General features: G+C 37.4%; 1 protein-coding gene across 2 annotated transcripts in view; it reads left to right on the top strand.

The window, feature by feature from the left end:
- Nucleotides 1-23,226, top strand: part of LOC126320530 (uncharacterized) — a 192,843-nt gene that overhangs the window by 152,826 nt on the left and 16,791 nt on the right. For both annotated transcript variants that reach the window (XM_049993999.1, XM_049994001.1), the window contains 3 exons: nucleotides 6,573-6,781; nucleotides 11,215-11,314; nucleotides 12,379-12,537. In XM_049993999.1, coding sequence (XP_049849956.1) covers nucleotides 6,573-6,781; nucleotides 11,215-11,314; nucleotides 12,379-12,537 — 468 coding nt within the window. The remainder of the gene's footprint in view (nucleotides 1-6,572; nucleotides 6,782-11,214; nucleotides 11,315-12,378; nucleotides 12,538-23,226) is intronic.

Raw genomic sequence — 23,226 nt, 5'->3', positions numbered from 1 at the left:
CTTCCCTGGAGGTAGTTGGCATGGGCAGAAAGTGACAGGCTGTCCCAGCATTGTGTGAATGTGGGAGATCTGGAATGTTGCCACTGACTCAGTGCCATTATCAGAGCCATGAGCGCAGTGTATCTTTTAAGCAACTACTGTGAAATGTCATTGGCTGGTTGGCACCCAATATGGGGTCAGGTGAGAACCCATTCTGCAGATTCTGTGTCATATGCTTGCAACCATATTCTGAATTGAAGATTGATTTGCAGCCATTAGTATGGGGATGCCGGAAAGTTGAGGCATGTTCTTCATGTCCCTTGGAACAACACTTATCCCTGAATCTGTGTAATTCAGGAACAGTAGGAGGCTGTAAGGAAGAACCAGTTGGTGGCGATCCTTGATCTTCTGTCTTGGCATTGGCGGGTGTTTTATTTACCACACTTTTCTTCCCAGTGAAAGAGAGCAACACAGGCATGTTTACATAGCTAGACTTAAGATACAAAAGATAATCAAACAAAAGATAAAACAATGATATAATGTTCAATGTCTTGGTCATTGACTGTTGCACTTGCCATAATATCATTTTCGACATTTTCTTACTTTTTTTACAGGTTTGTATTTAATGTCCATTTATGATATGTTGATTCACTCTTTTAATGTCAACAAGAAACATGTGAAACTTCCTGGCAGGTTAGAACTCTATGATGGACTGAGCCTGGAACTCAGGATCTTTGCATTTCAAGAGCAAGTGTTCTCGCAGGAGAGCTTATGTGAAGTTTGGAAGGTCAGAGATGAGGTAATGGCAGAAGTAAAGCTGCGAGGATGGGTCATGGGTCATGCTTGAGGAGCTCAGTTGATAGAGCACTTACACATGAAAGGCAAAAGTCCAAAGGTCGAGTCCTGGAGTCCTGCTCTGGCATACATTTTTAATCTGGCAGTAAGTTTCATATCACCACACACTTTGCTGCACGGTGAAAATTTCATTCTAAGGGCAATATGCGTGACTCTCAGAAAAATACAACAATGTTGCCCAAGAATGTATTCATACATGTCAAAATAATTTGATGATTCATCTGCTTATCATTCTTGTGTCACTTACTGTTACTAACGTGTATTAGGTAGTTGAAATAAGTGGTTCATGTAATGTTGAAACAACAGCTGATTCCTCAAACTGGGGGGGCTATCAATTATGGGGTCCCACAGGGTTCGGTCTTAAGTCCTTTACTGTTCTTTATATACATTAATGACTTACCATTCCACATTGATGAAGATGCAAAGTTAGTTCTTTTTGCTGATGATACAATTATAGTAATAACATCAAAAACCAAGAACTAAGTGATGTAATTGTAAATGATGTTTTTCACAAAATTATTAAGTGGTTCTCAGCAAACGGACTCTCTTTAAATTTTGGTGAAACACAATATATACAGTTCCGTACAGTAATTGGCTCAACTCCAGTAATAAATATAGACTTTGAACAGAAGTCTGTAGCTAAGGTAGAATTTTCAAAATTTTTAGGTGTGTCCATTGATGAGAGGTTAAACTGGAAGCAACACACTGATGGTCTGCTGAAACGTCTGAGTTAAGCTACGTATGCTATTAGGGTTATTGCGAATTTTGGTGATAAGAATCTCAGTAAATTAGCTTACTATGCCTACTTTCATTCACTGCTTCCATATGGCATCATATTCTGGGGTAATTCATCATTGAGTAGAAAAGTATACATTGCTCAAAAACGTGTAATCAGAATAATTGCTGGAGCCCACCCATGGTCATCCTCCAGACATCTATTTAAGGACCTAGGGATCCTCCCAGTATATATATTCACTTATGAAATTTGTTGTTAATAATCCAACCCAGTTCAAAAGTAGTAGCAGTGTGCATAGCTATAACACCAGGAGAAAGGATGATCTTCACAATGCAGGGATAAATCTGACTTTTGCACAGAAAGGAGTAAATTATGCTGCCACAAAAGTCTTTGGTCACCTACCAAACATCATAAAAAGCCTGACAGATAGCCAACTAACATTTAAAAATAAATTAAAAGAATTTCTAGATGGCAACTCCTTATACTCATTGGCTGAATTTTTAGATATAAATTAAGGGGAAAAAATAAAAAAAATAAGAAAACAACAACTTAAACTTTAGTGTTGTGCAATATTTTGTGTAATGTAATATCTTGTACAGACATCTTTTATTGATCTGACATGTTACACATCATTATGAAGTGTCGTATTCATGATCTATGGAACAAGTATTAATCTAATCTAATCTATACCTAAGATTAGTGTCATAATAGTGGAGGGGCATTAATGGGAGGGACTTGCTCCAGAATACCTGTCACTAATGCTTCCTATCAGGTACAGGTATTGAAACAAAAATATCAATTTTTGCTATTTATATTGTACCAAATGTAATGTCCATTTGTGAAAATTGATATTCTTATGTGTTTTTTAATTAATTTTTAAAAATAAAGGAAAATATGCAAGTACACGCTCCTATCATTTCAGCAAATGTTGAAATGTAATTACAACATGTGAATCACTCGTTCACCATGCAGCTGTACCATAATCTGTGGGTCCATATAGCTCAGTCAGTAGAGCATTAGGCTCTTACCCAAAGGAGCCTGGATTCAAGTCCCTGTCCATGCAAAAATTATAACACTTTTATAACAGTTAGTCTGGTAGTGATGGAAGCACTACAGAAAAGAGTGCAGCTAGGTGTTTTCTGTCATCACATTGCTTTAAATGGCAGCAGTTTCATGTGTTGAGAGAAGTTTCTGTGACCAGCAGTCACGGTTGAGTGGTTGTGGCGTCTGACTAGAAATTCACTGTGGGAGTGTAGGTTGTGTTGCTTGACAACAGACATTCCTTCCCTTTCAAGAACTTGTGCATGCAGAGTGTCATTCACCACAACAGTGCTATGATGATTATACAATTATTGTATATCTTCAAAGAATGAGAATTCTTTAAAAAAAATAAAAAGCAATTTAAAATAATTATCCATTTTGTAATTTCAGTTGTAACCCCCTATAAAATTTGTCATTACTCTAATTCATTTTATAACTCACTTTACATATATTTTATTTCATTTTTATGCCATTTTATTGATATTTTCATGTCATTCTAATGATAATTTTCCAGGTAATTTAGGTTATAAAAGTATGGATCATGCTGTTACAGGTCCTTCATATTCATAAACTATATGAATTCTCACTAGGGTCAACTGCCCTCCCTGCAAGAATCCCTGTAGTCAAAATGTAAAATTTCTTAAGTTGTTTAGGGCAGCTGAAGGTGGCTTATGCTGTGTGTACCAAAAATCTACGTTAGAAGATCTTATGCTGGATTTTTTTAGCGTACTGTCATATGGTATTATTTTGTGGGGGCCTCTAGCACCATGCATGACATCTTAATACTGCAGAAAGAAAGCTGTTAGCGTAATTTTAGGTTGCCATATAAACTGTATTGTAAACCTTAATTTTCTGAATAAAAAAATGCAGTAGCAAACTTGTACATGAACTATGTTTTGCCGGCCACTGTGGCTGAGCGGTTCTAGGCCCTTCAGTCCGGAACTGTGCTGCTGCTAGGTTCGATTCCTTCCTCGGGCATGGACATGTGTGATGTTCTTAGGTTAGTTAGGTTTAAGTAATTCTAAGTCTAGAGGACTGATGACCTCAGATGTTAAGTCCCATAGTACTTGGATCCAGTTTTGAACTATATTTTAATTTAAGCAAAGAAGAAGCTACCAGAAGCAAAGTGCAGGAAAAATGTACACAGTTACAAAAGCAATAGACACAACATATACATATCATACCACAGATTATCAAAAGTAGTTAACAGGTATGAATTCATAGGGCACAAATTATTTAATAAGCTTTCACAAGCTGTAGAAGATATTTCTGAACAGACATTCAAATATTACATGATTGGTTAGCTACCCACACTTTTTGTGACATAAATAAATTTGTCTGTACCATACTACCATAATTATATGCATTGTTAGCTGTGACAGCCAGAAAACGTGCTTGCACAGGAACAGCTAAGTGTAAAAAACATGCAGTACATACCTTTTTTATACATAAAAGCCAATTTCAGAATTTTCCTTTGAGTGATACCGGCATCACATATACAAAATTCTTGTGCTTATTTGAAGTTCCAGATTCCCATATTTCACTGTTTGTGTTGCTTCTGCATTATCTTTGATTGATTGTATCAATACCTGTTTGTATTGTGATGTATTGTGAAATTTTGAACAATCACAAGTTCCATGACAAACTTGTATTGTTTTCGTCAATTACAGGCTTAAATTAGCTGATCTCTTTTAACATTTTTCAGATCAGTTGATCTAGTGTCTTTCAAAACAGTCATCCTCTAATTTCATTGTTAACAGAGGAGTTAAGAGATTGAATTTAACTGAATTGTACAACCAAGTGAGAAATAGGTTATTTTGTAAACTTTTCAGGTGCCTACAAAACTATATTTTCATAAGTTACCAGTGTTTTGGATATGTTATTAATTAGCATTTTTTGTTCACAGTTCTGCTAAATAATACATCACCCATGATTTCATTGTTTATCGATGTAAATAAATATGCATTTTTGAGAATTTTCAGAAGCCACCTTTGCCCTTTGCATAATCTATGAAAAATTTGTAGAGAATTGGTGCTTGTGTTTTAGTTACTATAGCAGATATTCAAACTAACATATAGTGTTACATCTAGTTCTCATTTAAAGAGGAGTAGCTCTACATATTTTCTGCATTTAACATAAATTAACTCAGTACTCAAGTTTGATAACTATAATTAACCTCAAAATGTTTTAGAAAACTAGTAATTTTTCCAAAGGTTTTTGTATTGCCTTAAAAGAAATCTTATTTTATGTATTTGCTTCAATTCTTGGAGGGAACTAACAAATTTTTAGTTCAACACATTAAAAGATGTTCAATAGGCTCAATTGAAAGTTATTTGTTCACTGCCTTGTAATACATTGCACCAGCCAAAATGCAGCTCCATTGTGAATGCTATTCTCGAACATGGGATAAGATAGTTGATGTGCATAAGCAGGTCAAAATCATGCTGACCACTGTCAAACACTTGGCAGCTGCTGCTTGGGCCAAACTCTTTGCCTTTACAAATGTGTGCTTGTGTCTGTGTATGTGTGGATGGATATGTGTGTGTGTGCGAGTGTATACCTGTCCTTTTTTCCCCCTAAGGTAACTCTTTCCGCTCCCGGGATTGGAATGACTCCTTACCCTCTCCCTTAAAACCCACATCCTTTCGTCTTCCCCTCTCCTTCTCTCTTTCCTGATGATAGTTCCAATGGGCTGGGTCTGCTGATGGACTCGTCCATAGCAACCAAAGTGAAGAGGTGCACTACCCTTGAAACTACATCCTAGCTTTTACTTTGGATTCCTTTTAAATATCCCTGCATCTGACCTCCAATTTACAGATCCCTATGGCTTAGGCCGGCCATGTTGACTGGTAACACCTTAGGGCTGCCAGTTGTGCCTGCTACTGAATACACTATCTGGCTTCCGCATGCTCCAGCTGCTGCTGAGTAAATTCTTATACGCTTGTTGAATTAAAACTCATATATCTCCACGGTATATACTCCAATTGCTACACTGTTTTCACCATTCTTAGTGTAGTAAAAATGTTTTCCAGTCAATTACTTTTCTGAATTATTATCCTTAATCAATTTATTCATTTAATTATCAGACTGAGCATGAGCAGTGTTATGACAGCACACTGCCATGACTCATATTCATTATGGAACATTGATGGATATTTGCACAATTTCTATTGTGTGTCCTTGTAACACAGGGAGCTGTTCCAGGCTTGGGCTGGATAAGCTGTCATGATAAAGACTTATGTACTGGCAAAGTAAATTCTGAATGTATTTCTGTCATTAAATTTTTCTTATACACAATGCTATAAAATTTCCACATCATTTATTTAAAATTGTGGCCATTAACAACATCATTTTTGTAAGTCAGTGTGTCTGAATGTAAGATAGTGGAAATCAATTTACCTAATGGGTCTGAAAGGGGAAACTATTAAGAAAACTGAACAATGGCATGTCCAGCACTGCAAAAGAAGATACCAGTAATCTACATATAAAAAGCACTAAAAGTGATTAAAATATTAAAGCTGGCGTTCAAGTAAGTAATGGTATAGCTTGTGGGCAAATATACAAAACACCTTACTTATACATAGTCTCATTGTCTTTTTGCCACTGCAGGCAATGTTAATTACAAAATAGTAACAATGATTTGATACTGTATCATGGGCAATTTTTCTTGGTGATGATTAAATAAGAAACTATTGTGTTATGTATCTTACATTCACAATGTCCAAAAGCTTTGGGAGTAGGGTATTTTATGGAAGACATAGATTATATGTATCAATGATTTATTACTCTGTGACTCACTCCCAGCTTATCACTTTACTCTGAGTAATACATCCAACATTTATGTATTTGTGAATCATAGTATAAATCTAGAAAATATTGATTCCACATTAATACTTTAAAATCAGAACAATTATTTTTGTAATGATTTTGTTTTAATCCTTTTCTGTGTTCTCCGCTGCAGTATACATGGACGTTGACAGCTCTAACGGTCCATTTCAGCTGTCAGTATCACAAGGTGGAGGAAACTTTCCACGGCGATTCAAGATAAAAGTAACTCAATTAAGACCAGGAGACCGTCTGGAGAGCCCACGAAACTGCCTGCAATATTATGTTGGTGTCAGAGGGTCTTTCCACAGCTTCAATTATGAGGGACCAAATGCTGGGTATTTGGTAAGATTTCCTCTGTTTCAAGAACCTGTATAGATGTAAGAAAAGTCATATTATTGATAAAAAAAGTCCTTCCTATAACATATATGAATTAATTTGCATGTTAGCATTATCAAGGTCCTGTGAAGGTGTCATATGAAAGACCTCAAAACATGCTGGTATAAAGAGTTACTTTTGACACAACTCATTACTCAGCCTAACATGATGTACGAAACCCGTTGGCATTTAGAACAGCTTTCACTAATCTTGGAATGGGTAAATATGGGTCTGTATGGTTTCCAAGGCAATCTTGTACCATTCGTCCTGAAAAATAGTTGCAAGTTCAGTTAACGATGATGAAGGTGAATAGCAGTCTATCCAAAGTAGATCACAAAAGCTCAATAATGTTAAGGTCTGATGACTGTGGTGGCCAACGGAGATGTGACAATTCACCCTTGTGCTCATAAAACCAGTCCTGCATGATGTAAGCTGTGTGAACAGGAGCCTTGTTATCTTGGAACATAGCATCACCATTGGTGAACAAACATTGTACCATGGGATGGACCTGATCAGCCAAAATGACCCCACAATCCTTGGCAGTCATGCAGCTTTGCAGAGTAACCATGGGGCCCATGGAATACCACAAAATGGCTGCTCAAATCAGCATCCCTCTTGGAACATTATGTCAGCCAGAAATTGGAAACAGTGTGAAACAAGACTCATACAACCCAATGACTCACTCCTGTTGCTCTATAGTCCAGGTTTTATGGCTCTGGCAAATGCTACCTGGTTGTGGACAATAGGAGCTAATTAGTGTAACTATTTAATATAACTAAAGAAGCAGCAGCCATTAACAAGGTAGTTGCACTCCTAATTTAGTATTTTACATTCACATAACATAAGCACAAACACTACTAAACAGCATAGGATAGTTTATTGTTGATAGGCGATGTCCAAGACCACTTGCCATTAATGTACACTGAGTTGGCAAGAGTCATGGGATACTTCCTAATATTGTGTCAGACCTCCTTTTGCCTGGCGTAGTACATGGCAAGGACTCATCAAGTCATTGAAAGTCCATTGGAGAAATATTGAGCCATGCTGCCTCTACATTTGTCCATAATTGTGAAAGTGTTTCTGGTGCATGATTTTGTGCATGAATTGACCTCCTGAGTACGTCCCATAAATGTTTGATGGGATTCATGTAATGCAATCTAGGAGGCCAAATCATTTGCTCAAATTGTCCACGAATGGTTGCAAATGGTCTCCAAGTAGCTGAATATAACCATATCCAGTCCATAATCAGTTTGGTTGGACCAGAGGACCCAGTCTGTTCCATGTAAACACAGCACTCACCATTATGGAGCCTCCACCAGCCTGCACAGGGCCTTGTTGACAACTTGAGTCCAGGGTTCATGGGGTCTGTGCCACACTTGAATCCTGCCATCAACTCTTACCAACTGTGATTGGGACTCATCACAACAAGGCACAGACTTCCATTCACCTAGGGTCCAACTGATATGGTCATGAGCCCAGAAGCAGCTGTGCAGGCAATGTCATGCTGTTAGCAAAGGCACTCACACTGATCATCTGCTGATATAGCCCATTAATGCCAAATTTCACCATAATATCTTAAAGGATACATTCATCTCACATCCCATATTGATTTTTGTGGTTATTCCACATAGTGTCGCTTGTGTATTAGTACTGACAACTCCATGCAAACACCGCTTTTCTCGAACACTAAGTGAAGGGTGTCAGCCATTGCATTCTCTGTGGTGAGAAGTAATGCTTGAAATTTGGTATTCTTGGCACACTCTTGACACTGTGGATCTGGGAATATTGAGTTCCCTAACAATTTGCAAAATGGAATGTCCCATGCACCTAGCTCCATCTACTATTCTGTGTCCAAAATCTGTTAATACCTATCATGTGGCCATAGTCACATTGTAATCATTTTCACATGCCCCTTTATACCTTGTGTATGCAATGCTATGACCATCTGTATACATGTGTATTCCTATCCCATGGCTTTTGTCACAGTAGTGTACATTGAGCATGCTACTCTCATGGCGTGAGATGTTGCTTTTGTTTATAGCATCTGAGAGCAACAACGATTCAGCACAAGACTGTTGTAGTGCCAGATATCCTTCCATTTACAGCATTAACAACAACAAAAGATGTGCAAAAAACTTATTTTTAATTTAACTTACCTTACTCATGATCCATACCTTCACCATTGACAATTCTGTGCTGTGTGTGTGCAGTCAGGAGCAATCCTGGTTTGTCATAGTACAGGTTCACTCTAACTATATCTTTCATCATGTTTGACACACGTCTCCCCATGACAATCCACACAATTCCTTAAAATCATGATTTGGCACTAAATGAAGCTGAAACCACTTTCCACAGTACAGCCTCAGAATTAATTCTTGCCAGGTAAGAGTAGTGTATGCAATACTTAAAATCATAATTTGTAACTAAATGAAGTCTGAACAACTTTGCACTGTACACAATCTTGGAATTATCTCCTACCAGCTTAAGAGTAGTGCAATTCGACACAGCACCAACTTCATTCACTCATATGTAGAGCACTACTGACAAGGTTCACTGGTATAAGATATTGTGTTATCAAAGCTGTAAAAAAAAGTAACAACTAATCGATACTTGCTGCCATGACAGTTGCGCACTCAATATTTATCCCTTACAAGTGATCTTGGAAATTACCTGTTGACACAGGGTACCGGTACATATTAAGTCCAAAGTATTGTTTCTGTTTCATTAATGTATACTTTGAATTATCCCACATATGTTTAAGTTCATTTTTTTAATGGGGTGTACATAACACAGCAAATGGATGAATGAATGAATGAATAAATAAACGTGGCAACGGACATTCAGATCTGTGCTCATCACTCCTCTTAATCCAAATTAGGTGTAATTAATAGCATTCCTGCTGGGTCTTAATAATCACATTATGGACTATAAGTACATTTAGCTTAACAGCTTATTTTTAACTTAAACAGCTAATTACCAACTTGTTATTCTTGTCTTTAATTGTTCCATACACATAACTTAAATATGAATGATGTATGCATCATAATTTACTTATGTTTCAATATTCATAAAGGTAAACAGCCCTAAAACATGTCACAATTCTATTTGCAATATACAGATGCATGGTCCAGTCACATTAGTGTGATCACCTGTCAAAACCCTGAATAACCACCTTTTGCAGCACAGATGTGGAGGAAGAGAGTTAATGAGGTTCTGGAAGGTACCGATATGCTGACTCCAGTACCATAGCCAGCTGCCCTAGATTTCTCAATTCAGGATACATGGCATGAACTGCAAAATCAAGGTGGCCCCATAGATTATCAGTTGGGTCTGGTGGCCACTGGAGTAGAGTAAACTCAGGCTGCTGCACTTCAAATCACAATCATACGCTGCAGGCTGTGTGAAATGTTGCATTGTCCTGCTGGCACATGCTAACATACTGAGGATAAAAAAAACTGTATGTAGGGGTGGACATGGTCCCCAAGAATAGATGCATACTTGTGTTGATCCATTGTTTCCTCCAAAATGTTGAGATTACCTGTGGAACACCATGAAAAAATTTCTCATATGATAATGCTGGACCTATTCAATGACTGCTCATACAACCCAATGGCTATCAGGCCATGGAAGAATAAAATGTGTTTCATCTGTAAAGGCCACCTGTTGCCACTCAGTGAATGTCCAATTATAATACTGGTGTGCAAATTCCAACATTCATTGCTAATGAACAGCAGTCACCATGGGTGTCTGAACCTGGCACCAGCTGTAGAGGCCCATAAACAACATTGAAGTGTTACTTTTGGTTGCTCCTTGGTTCATATGAGTGGTCAGTGCTCAACAGCTGCATGTCTGTTTGCTCATAAGCATCACCATAGGCACCATTCACCCCTGTCATGTATGGCCTTGGTGCAGACTTTGAATGGTACCATTTTGTATCTCTGGTATACTTTTACCACAGCTACACAGCCACTTCAAAAATGTTTCCATCTTTTGCCCAGTAGCCAATGATCATGCCATCTTGGACATCAGGTAGGTCACTCCATTTCCACATTACCTCAACAACTACACTGTTTTCTGTGTCATCCCCACACACTTTGCATACCCTCCACTGCTAGTGATGCAACTTGCAGTCTGTGAGCAGTTACTTCAGGGTGACATCAAACATAGGTGGTGGTCACATTAATGTCACTGGACCACGTAGCGAAATGAGTACATAGTGTTGAACTTAATTATTAGCTGTACTGCATATTATGCTATTTAAATCAATGACATAGTTCAAAATCAAACCATTTTGAAACAATTATATAACTAAAAAGGCTGCTTTAAATTGTTGTTTGTTTGGTTTTACATTATCTTACATATTTAATTACATGAACTTAACAGAATTAATAAATTTCCAGAACAACTTAAACTATGCTATCTGTATACGCAAGGAAGCAGGGTACTGTAGCATAACATACACAAATGAAGATGTGTTCCAGCTAGTCAATGTGGATGAGGGTAAGTGTGATGGATTTGAAAATTTATTCTGTAGTTGCTTCATTTGGCTTAACTATTATGTATAGTACTTACTGGAAAGATATTTCATTTACTAAAAGTTTCATGAACAAACGAAAGGGGCACGTCACACCCATTAGAATAAACCCTGCAAACAGTTCATTCTTGTCACAATATTCGGTAGCCTTTTCAGCAAATACAAATTCCTATTTTAGGTTAGAAAAATTGATTATGTTTGTTTGTGAGTCTGTTCTACATTGGTTAATTAAATTAAAATGGAATGATACACCTTTATGTAGTAAACATTAGTCTTCTCACCTGTAATTTTATCACTGAAGTGGGATAGTTAACATATTCAACAACTTCTTAAGTAAAGATATGTACTACATTCCAATTACGACAATTATTGAAGCCAACATAAGAACTAAACTCTATTGGTAACTTTGTGTTAAGGAATGTAAACAGATTTTTTTATCTTCCTGAATAGCTAGTGTGGGACATATAAGTGATTCAGTCAAGATGTTCAATAGGTGGCACAAATATTGCAATCAAAGGGCAGGGGAATGCCTTTTTGTATTACAGTAATAATGGACAAGACAGTTAAATAAAATGGATTTCAGGATCCATAAGACAGTCACTGCCACAGTTCATAAAGCATGGTTGTAGTTCATAAATTTTACTATACAGTAAGAATATTACATTAAGGATAAAAAAGGAAAAACTGCTATTATTTTGATCTATAGTTGTACAGTAATTTTTGACAAGAATATCTTTCCCCAGCTTAGAAGCTCACTGGACACACTTACAACAGTTCACAGTCAAGATTATTGAGATGCAGATGCCACTCCTCTCATATATATCACTTGTTGACAGCGTGACTGTTGGCAATGAGAAAACATTTGATAATCAATCCCATTGAAACCTGGGGAAGAGTATTCCACTTTATTCTGTCTCAGCTGCCTAGTTCACTTTGTCCAACAGTTGACAACATAAAAATCCTTCCATTCACACCTTATCAGACAATCTTTGCCGATGTAACTCAGTTAACTTTTTTACTGATACAACAGATGGAGATCCAACAGTCCCTCCTGGTCAAGCTGGTGCTGGTGCAGTCAGCTGCACTGATGATTACATAATTGTGACAGGCTTGGGTCTTCGATTATGTGGGGATCGCCTCAATGATGCATCTGTGAATATTGATTTCACACAGGATGCTCCAGTCACAGGTAAAGTACACCTTTCCTCAATACACCTTCAACAGCAACAGTTTTGTAGCATCACTTACATAATTATAAAAAATAGCTTTTTTACTTAATACATGTAGGCATAACCAGATAAAGTACATTGCATTTATCTAAGTCAAAGAGCTTTTGATGAAGTAACTCTGTAAATCATAGGATTTTTCATATGCATAAAAATATGAATCTTCAAATCAACACAGTGGTAGAGCTACCCTTTTTTTCTATTTTAATATTGTTACAGACAAAAACACTTTTTTATAAAAAAAATATTCAAGGTGAAGTTGCATATTATTTTCACTTACAGTCACCATTTTTATTTGTGATTAGATTCATTTTTGTAGAAGTACACACTAGAAATTAACCTTTTTAGTCTTATAGTTTGGCTTGATGGCTCAGTGATGTCAGACTACAAATCCAATGGTTTCAGCTTTGGTCCCCAATCAGTCTTAGGATTTTTATCTGTCACATATCACTTCTTTCATATATGGCAGTGTTTGTTGAAGGTGAAAAATGTTGAACTACGCCATGGTTCAGAATCCACATTGAGCTGTAGGATCCCCTAAAAATGGGTGGGTTCATAGGTCATCAGAATACAATAGCATACTACCTCCAACAATACCATGCCTAGTAAAGCATTGTGGTGTTCAAAGTAATATTCAGCAAGGTGACAGTTTTACTTATGTTACTTGTATATCTGGATGAACAGACATTTTTGACATAGACAGTCAAGTGAAATTGCTTCAAAATAAATAGGCTAATTTTAAATAACTCAATTTCATCTGTGGTAGTTACAGGTGTACTACATGAAAATTTGTGTTGAATCATGACTCAAACCTAGATTTCCCACTTATCACGAGCCACAGCCTTAACCATTAGGCATGCCTCGCACACTGACCAAAACTTCCATATGTCACATTGTCTACATCCTTATACTTCAGTCTTCCACATTCATCACCAAATGCTCACAGCTATAGTCTGGGTTCATATTTAGCCAATTTATTTTGAAGTAATTTCAGTCGGCAGTCTGTCATTAAAAATGTCTGTTCATGACACATGCAAGTAAATGCTACATGCTGAGGCAGGCAAAAGACAACAAGATCATAGGTCTTGATACCACATAGTCTTGTTCTTACTGGTGTGGCAATACAGAGTACAGCTGCAAACATTCAGTTATGAATGCAGATGACAATGGTATAAGGATGTAGACAATGTGACATGTAAGTTTTAGTCATTAATAATAATAATAATAATAATAATAATAATTTTATTGTCATTCAGCTCGTTACAGCAATAGACAAAGTCAAGAGCTTATATTTCTACATAAACTACTATATCGATGTAAATTGGTTTAAACATAAAATAGGTACACATTAGAATACGGTATTTTCATCTTTAAAAAATTCATCAATGGTGTAAAACGGATTGTTCACTAGTAGCTTGTATAATTTAGCTTTAAAAATATTTACAGGCAGTTCTTTAAAGTCAGCACTTAGTCTATTAAACATCCTTAGTCTGATAACTGGGTAGGAGTTCTACGATTTTGATACTCTACGATATGGTACGTCTACAGATGTTCTTTTTCTAGTATTTTGGCTATGAATATCATTTCTCAACACAAAATTAGAGACATTGTTTCTAATGTACAATAAAACATTGTAGATGAATAAGTTTATTACTGTAAGACACTGCAATTTAATAAACAGAGGTTTACAATGTTCTGTTTTATCAGAATCCGTTATTATTCTGATCACTTTCTTCTGTAAAAGTAAAATGTCATTTACATGACAGCTACTACCCCACAGTAAGATTCCATAAGAGATGATGCTTTGGAAGAAGGCAAAATATGCTGATCTCACATAGTCATTGGGGACATGTCTTTTTAAATTTCTAATTAGATAAATGACTCTTGAAAGCTTAGCCAATATATTTTTAATGTGTGGTTCCTATGTTAATTTATTGTCAATAGTAACACCTAAAAATTTGACTGTTTCTAATTCTTGGTAATTGGGAATCTCTTTGAGGCTAAAGTAAAGTGTCTGGGTTTTGTTTTCATTTAGTAGGAAGCCGTTAGCTTTGAACCATAATGAGGACTGAGCAAGGATATTTTCAGTCAGTGTTTTTAGTGTACCTAGATCAGAGCTTTTATGTAGAAAAGTTGTGTCATCAGCATACAATATTGTGTGAGAATTTATGAATAAGGGCAGGTCATTAATCATTAGTATAAACAGTAAAGGTCCAAGCACCGACCCTTGAGGCACTCCGTACCTAACATTAACCAAATTTGATTTCTCCCTACCAATGCACACAACTTGTTGATGGTTCTCTAGAAAAGACCTGAACATATTTATACTGTTGTCATCAAAACCATAGTAAACTAGCTTTTTCAGCACAGTGTCATGGTCTACACACTCAAAGGCTCTGCTCAGGTCACAAAATGTAGCCTGGGCATAGTCCCTAGCCTCGAACACATCTAGGACTGATTTTACGAGGGAGTCCATTGCATCCGTTGTGGATTTACCTTTTCTAAATCCAAACTGTTTATCACTAATTATATTTAGTTTACCCAAGTAGACACTAACTTGCTCATACATAATTGTTTCTAAAATTTTTGAAAAAACTGGGTTATGGATATAGGTCTGTAACTAGCGGGACAGTTCTTTTCCCCTTTTTTATATATGGGCACAACTCTAGAAATTTTTAGTATGTCAGGGAACTTACTTTCAACTAGGCATTTGTTAACACAAAAGGTTAAAGGATAAATCACACAATCAATAACATCTTTCAACAAATTAACTGACATATCATAGTAATCAACACTAACTGAAGGTTTGAAATCTTTTACAATTTTTAGGATATTATTTGGGCTCACTTCCGTGAAAGTGAAGGTGCTCGGGGGAAGCTTTTCAAAACAGCTGTCCATAATGCTAAGTGCATTTTCAGGGGGTTTGTTTATTGAACTACTAATTTCTTCAATGGACTGGATGCAATATTTATTAAATTCTTCTTGGGTAATGGCGATTTCCTCTTTGTATTTAGTGTGTGCAATGGAGTTTATTACACTCCAAACCTTTTTGCATTTATTGTTAGATTTTTCAATGTTTACTATGTTATGCAGTTTCTTTGCTTCATTTATTGATTTCCTATACTTGTATTTAGCTTTAGCATAGAGTTCTTTATGCAGTTCTGATTTACTGGATTTGTACAGACTAGAATACAGCATGACAGTGCAGAAGGCATGCACAGATATCTTGATGGCTAGGGTGACCACTCATGATAAGTGAGAAATCTGGATTTGAGTTCCAGTCTAGCACAAATTTTCATATGTTACCAATAGGTGGTACATCTACACCTTCCACAGCTAAAGCCAAGATATCCACATTTAGAAAATATATTTCTAAGCTACTTACTTTAATCATGAGTTCTGAACACAAATATGTTTCTTCAGATGTCTTGCATGTGACACATAAGTCCGTTATCTTGTTTTTGCAATTTCATGCTCTGCATTGCTGTCTTAGTATCTTATTTGCTTAACCATCTGACAATTATAGGGATTTTTTTTTGTACTTATTTTTCACGTGTATATATTGTAGTTATTTGCTGAGATGCCACAGAAACTGCTTAAAGCTAACCTAATTTCTTGTAATTGCTCTGTAAAAAAACTGCATCCAGGAAGTAAATTGACTCCATATTCCTTCACCCAACCACCCTTAAAGAAATTATACTGGCAGTTAATTTGTTAAGAAGAAACTTTGCATTAGGTATGGATGAGATTCTGGATTATCTCATTAAAGACACCCATGACCTCAATGCAGTACCATTTGCCCTCCTTTTCAACTGTTCACTCACAAGTGAATTTTTTCTTCCACCGTAACGATAGTGAATTTCAAGCTACTGTTTAAAAAGGGTATGAAAGAAGACGTAGCCAGTTATAGGTCTGTTGCTTAGGTATCTATAGTTTTGAAAATGCTAATACTTTTTTCATAAGAGGTGTGGCCAATCAGTTGCACATTTCCAATAATCTAGGAGATTCCTAGAAAAGTGCAACTGATTGTCCACAGTCCAACATGGTTTCCAGAAAGGCCATCAGCAATATTTGATTTTCTGAGTCAAGTTCTCCAAAAACTTGATAGTGGAAAAATGTAACTGTCATACATCTTGATTTGTGCAAGGCCTTTGACACCACAAACCATATTCTATTGCTCTGAAAACTTGGTAGTATTGGTATCAGATGTACACCAAACAACTGGCTTAGATCATACCTTACTAGATGCAGGCAGTTAGAAGAAATACAAAATCAAGAAGATAAGAAATCAACCAGATACTATTCTGAATACAAAGAAGTAAAGTGTGGGGCACTGCAGGGCTCAGTACTTGATTCCATCCTATTTTTGATATGTATAAATGATCCTCCCATGAAACATGGACCTTGCCGTTGGTGGGGAGGCTTGTGTGCCTCAGCGATACAGATAACCATACCGTAGGTGCAACCGCAATGGAGGGGTATCTGTCGAGAAGCCAGACAAATGCTTGGTTCCTGAAGAGGGGCAGCAGCCTTTTCAGTAGTTGCAGGGGCAACAGTCTGAATCATTCACTGATCTGGCCTTGTAACACTAACAAAAACGGCCTTGTTGTGCTGGTACTGCAAACGTCTGAAAGCAAGGGTAAACTACAGCTGTATTTTTTCCCGAGGGCATGCAGATTTACTCTATGGTTAAATGATGATGGCGTCCTCTTGGGTAAAATATTCTGGAGGTAAAATAGTCCTCCATTCAGGTCTCCGGGTGGGGACTACTCAAGAGGATGTCATTATCAGGAGAAAGAAAACTGGAATTCTATAGATCGGAGAATGGAATGTCAGATCCCTTAATTGGGCAAGTAGCTTAGAAAGTTTAAAAAGGGAAATGGACAGGTTAAAATTAGATATGGTGGGAATTACTGAAGTTCGGTGGCAGGAGGAACAGGACTTTTGGTCAGGTGAATACAGGGCTATAAATACAAAATAAAATAGGGGTCATGCAGGAGTAGATTTAATAATGAATAAAAAAAATAGGAGTGCGGGTAAGCTACTACAAACAGCATAGAGAATGCATTATTGTGGCCAAGATAGACAAAAATTCTATGCCTACTACAGTAGTACAAGTTTATGTGCCAACTAGCTTCGCAGATGATGAAGAAATTGATGAAATGAATGATGAGATAAAAGAAATTATTCAGATAGTGAAGGGAGACGAAAATTTAATAGACCTGGGTGACTGGAATTTGGCAGTAGGAAAAGGAAGAGTAAGAAACATAGTAGGTGAATGTGGATTGGGCGTAAGAAGTGAAAGAGGAAGCCACCTGGTAGAATTTTGCACAGAGCACAACATAACCATAGCTAACACTTGGTTCAAAAATCATGAAAGAAGGTTGTATACATGGAAGGCCTGGAGATACTAGAAGGTATCAGATAGGTTATATAATGGTAAGACAGAGATTTAGGAACCTGGTTTTAAATTGTAGGACATTTCCGTGGGTAGATGTGGACACTGACCACAATCTATTGTTTATGAACTGTAGATTAAAACTGAAGAAACTGCAAAAAGGTGGGAATTTAAGGAGATGAGACCTGGATAAACTGACTAAACCAGAGTTTGTACAGAGTTTCAGGTAGAGCATAAGGGAACAAGTGACAGGAATGGGGGAAAGAAATACAGTAGAAGAAGAATGGGTAGCTTTGAGGAATGAAGTAGTGAAGGCAGCACAGGATCAAGTAGGCAAAAAGATGAGGGCTAGTAGAAATCCTTGGATAACAGAAGAAATATTGAATTTAATTGATGAAAGGAGAAAATATAAAAATGCAGTAAATGAAGCAGGCAAAAAGGAATACAAACGTCTCAAAAATGAGATCGACAGGAAGTGTAAAATGGTTAAGCAGGGATCGCTAGAGGACAAATGTAAGGATGTAGAGGCTTATCTCACTAGGGGTAAGATAGATACTGCATACAGGAAAATTAAAGAGACCTTTGGAGAAAAGCGAACCACTTGTATGAATATTAAGAGCTCAGATGAAAACCCATTTCTAAGCAAAGAAGGGAAATCAGAAAGGTGGAATGAGTATATAGAGGGTCTATACAAAGCAATGTAATTGAGAACAATATCATGGAAAAGGAAGAGGATGTAGATGAAGATGAAATGGAAGTATGATACTGCATGAAGAGTTTGACAGAGCACCTGAGTCGAAACAAGGCCCCGGGAGTAGACAACATTCCATTAGAACTACTGACAGCCTGGGGAGAGCCAGTCCTGACAGAACTCTACCATCTGGTTAGCAAAATGTATCAGACAGGTGAAATAACCTCAGACTTCAAGAAGAATATAATAATTCCAATCCCATAGAAAGCAGATGTTGACAGATGTGAATATTTCCGAACTACCAGTTAAATAAATCACAGCTGCAAAATACTAATGCAAATTCTTTACAGATGAATGGAAAATCTGGGGAAGATCAGTTTAGATTCCGTAGAAATATTGGAACACGTGAGGCAATACTGACCCTACAACTTATCTTAGAAGATAGATTAAGCAAAGGCAAACCTACATTTCTAGCATTTGTAGACTTAGAGAAAGCTTTTGACAATGTTGACTCGAATACTGTCTTTCAAATTCTGAAGGTGGCAAGGGTAAAATACAGGGGGCGAAAGGCTATTTACAATTTGTACAGAAACCAGATGGCAGTTATAAGAGTCGAGGGGCATGAAAGGGAAGCAGTGGTTGGGAAGGGAGTGAGACAGGGTTGTAGCCTATCTCCAATGTTATTCAATCTGTGTTTTGAGCAAGCAGTAAAGGAAACAAAAGAAAAATTCAGAGTAGGAATTAAAATCCATGGAGAAGAAATAAAAACTTTGATGTTCGCTGATGACATTGTAATTCTGTCAGACACAGCAAAGGACCTGGAAGAGCAGCTGAACAGAGTGGACAGTGTCTTGAAAGGAGGATATAAGATGAACATCAACCAAAGCAAAACGTGAATAATGGAATGTAGTCGAATTAAATTGGGTGACGCTGTGGGAATTAGATTAGGAAATGAGATGCTTAAAGTAGTAAATGAGTTTTGCTATTTGGGGAGCATAATAACTGATGATGCTCGAAGAAGAGAGGATATAAAATGTAGACTGGCAATGGCAAGGAAAGTGTTTCTGAAGAAGAGAAATTTGTGAACATCAAGTATAGATTTAAATGTCAGCAAGTCGTTTCTGAAAGTATTTGTATGGAGTGTAGCCATGTATGGAAGTGAAACATGGATGATAAATAGTTTGGTCAAGAAGAGAATAGAAGCTTTCGAAATGTGGTGCTACAGAAAACTGCTGAAGATTAGATGGGCAGATCACATAACTAATGATGAGATATTGAATAGAATTGAGGAGAAGAGGAGTTTGTGGCACAACTTGACTAGAAAAAGGGATTGGCTGGTAAGACATGTTCAGAGGCATCAAGGAATCACTAATTTAGTATTGGAGGGCAGTGTGGAGAGTAAAAATTGTAGAGGGAGACCAAGAGATGAATACACTAAGCAGATTCAGAAGGATGTAGGTTGCAATAGGTACTGGGAGATGAAGAAGCTTTGCACAGGATGAAGTAGCATGGAGAGCTGCATCAAACTAGTCTCAGGACTGAAGACCACAACAACAACATAAATGGCCAAGTTTACACATGACACAAGCATTTTAGTCAGTGGGAAGACGGCGGAAATATTACAGACAACACTATTTGAGACATGAAGTTGTTCTGTAAACTGGATCAGTCAAAACAGACTGATAATAAATATAAGTAAATCAGTAACATTAAATTATCATAATGTCAAAAGAAACAGTGAAGAGAATGCAAAAATTCAGATATCAGACACACATATTGCAAATGTGCTAATACATAATTTCTGTAGGCTGGGTCCAATATAACCTTAGATGGGATCCTCACATTCATAGCATTTTTAAAAGATTAAGTACCATGTGCTATTTAAAGAGAGTACTAGAAAACTGTTGTCATAAGGACTTTCTAATGAGTGTTTACTATGCTAATATACGTTCTGTTCTAAAGTAAGGGGCTACTGTCTGAGGTAACTCACCATGCTGCCTAAAACTATAAGGTGCACAAAAAGAATAGTAAAGATTATGACAGTAGTAAATGTTGCTTCTATAGTCTGGAAGGGTCCCTCCAAAATCTCTGAGAGGCCTAAGAAACTTAATGTTGACACTAGAAATACCACTTTGGTCATTACCCTCCTCCATAATCATTGCAGGACCAAACGCTCCTGTGACTTTCCGTCATTAATGGTGTTGTACAACCTGCCAAAAGTTCATCTCTTTATCCCACCTAGAAGTATGAAAAATTTACCTGTTGTACCAGTAGTACCATGTGGGTCATTTTTGACCCAGATACATTTTAATGCAATTTGATATCAGTAACATGAATTTTCAGACACTGGATAGTGTTTGAGTGTCTCTTGACACTATTCATGAGATGCTGGAGTACATTATGACACTTTGGGCCAAAAAGAACATGAAATACGAAGAATTCGGAGGTCGGATGACACTTTGTATCAGTGCGGCTTCCCGTTTTCCATGGACTGGTGACATGCAGACCCTACGGAGTGACAGTGGGAAGCTACAGAGTAACGTATTATATAGTGGGGATGCTGCTCCTCTCCCCCTCCTACACTGCTGTCTCGAGCGCTGCTAACAGTTCTCTTACATGATAGCAGCCCACTTACAAGTCAGGTGACAATCTTCTCACAGCATACCAAGGGAAAAAGAAAACAAATTCTTATTTTGAGTAATATGTATGCTGGATGTGACGTGAATGAGAATACAGAGAAGAAACTTTCAGAAACTGTGAAGTTTTATAATGAAACTAATAGTGGAGTTGATATAGTTGACCAAATGGCTAGACGCTGCAGTACCTCAACTTGCGCCCACCGCTGGCCTGTGCATGTCTTCACCATATTCTTGACCTTGCCATGATCAACATTCACACAATTTTTAAGTTACTTACCTCTAAGATTTCTCAGTGAGACTTTATCCTCAGAGTAACAGATGAGCTTGTTGCCCTGTACAAACTGCAGAGAGGAGCCAACCTTCCCTTGCAGGCACTCGATACCAGTGCTGGCCAATGTGGAAATAGAAGGTGCTGTCAAATTTAGGTTTCCTCCAAACCACAAAGGCGAATAAAACATGAAATGAATGCTTCAAGTGCAAGTCAGTATATGTGTGGAACACGTACTGTATTCAAACATTATGAAGTACCTCGAAGGAAACAATTTATAGACACAATAGCAGCACAGATTCAGAAAATATCATTCTTGCAAAAAACAACTAGCTCTTTATACTCATGAAGTAGTGAGTGTTATTGACAGGGGATATCAGATTGGTTCATATTTTTAGATTTCCAAAAGGCTTTCAACATTGTTGCTCACAAGCCTCTTCTAATCAAACTGCGTGCCTATGGAGAATCGCCTCAGTTGTGCGATTGGATTCATGGTTTCCTGTCAGAAAGGTCACAGTTTGTAGTAATAGACAGCAAGTCATTGAGTAAAACAGAAGTAATATCCTGTGTTCCCCAAGGAAGTGTTATAGGCCCTATATTGTTCCTGATCTATATTAACGACATAGGAGACAATCTGAGTAGCCGACTTTGATTGTTTGCAGATGATGCTGTCATTTATCATATTGTAAAGTCATCAGACTATCAAAACGACTTGCAACATGATTTAGATAAAAAATCTGTATGGTGCAAAAAGTGGCAATTGACCCGGAATAAAGAAAAGTGTGAAGTTATTCGCATGAGTACTAAAAGAAATCAGCTAAATTTCGATTATGCGGTAAGTCACACAAATCTGAAGGCTGTAAATTCAGCTAAATACTTAGGGATTACAATTACAAATAACCTAAATTGGAATGATCACATAGATAATATTGTGGGTAGAGCAAAGCAAAGACTGTGATTTATTGGCAGAACACTTAGAAGGTGCAATAGGTCTACTAAAGAGACTGCTTATACCACACTTGTCCGCCCTATTATGGAGTATTGCTGTGCGGCATGGGATCTGCATCAGCTGGTATTGATGGCTGATGTCAAGAAAGTACAAAGAAGGGCAGCTTGTTTTATATTGTTGTGAAATAGGGGAGTAGTACCATAGACATGATATGTGAATTGGAGTGGCTACCATTAAAACAAAGGTGTTTTTCATTGTGATGGGATCTTCTCATGAAATTTCAATCACCAGTTTTCTCCTCTTGATTGCTAAAACATTCTGTTGGCACCCACCTACATAGGGAGAAATGATCACCACGCTAAAATAAGAGAAATCAGGGCTCGCAGTGAAAAATATAAGTGTTCATTTTTCCTGGCAACGCCCTTTGCTGCAGTGGATACACCGGTTCCCGTGAGATCACCCAAGTTAAGCACTGTCAGGAATGGCCGGTACTTGGATAGGTGACCATCCAGCCGCCATGTGCTGTTGCCATTTTTCGGGGTGTACTCAGCCTCGTGATGCTAATTGAGGAGCTACTTGACAGAATAGTAGCGGCTCCGGTCAAAGAAAACCATCATAATGACCGGGAGAGCGGTGTGCTGACCACACACCCCTCCTATCCGCATCCTCACTGAGGATGACACGGCGGTCAGATGGTCCCGATGGGC

Source organism: Schistocerca gregaria, chromosome 2, assembly GCF_023897955.1.
Source record: "Schistocerca gregaria isolate iqSchGreg1 chromosome 2, iqSchGreg1.2, whole genome shotgun sequence".
Lineage (NCBI taxonomy): Eukaryota > Metazoa > Arthropoda > Insecta > Orthoptera > Acrididae > Schistocerca > Schistocerca gregaria.
This window is presented reverse-complemented; position numbering and strand designations above follow the sequence as displayed.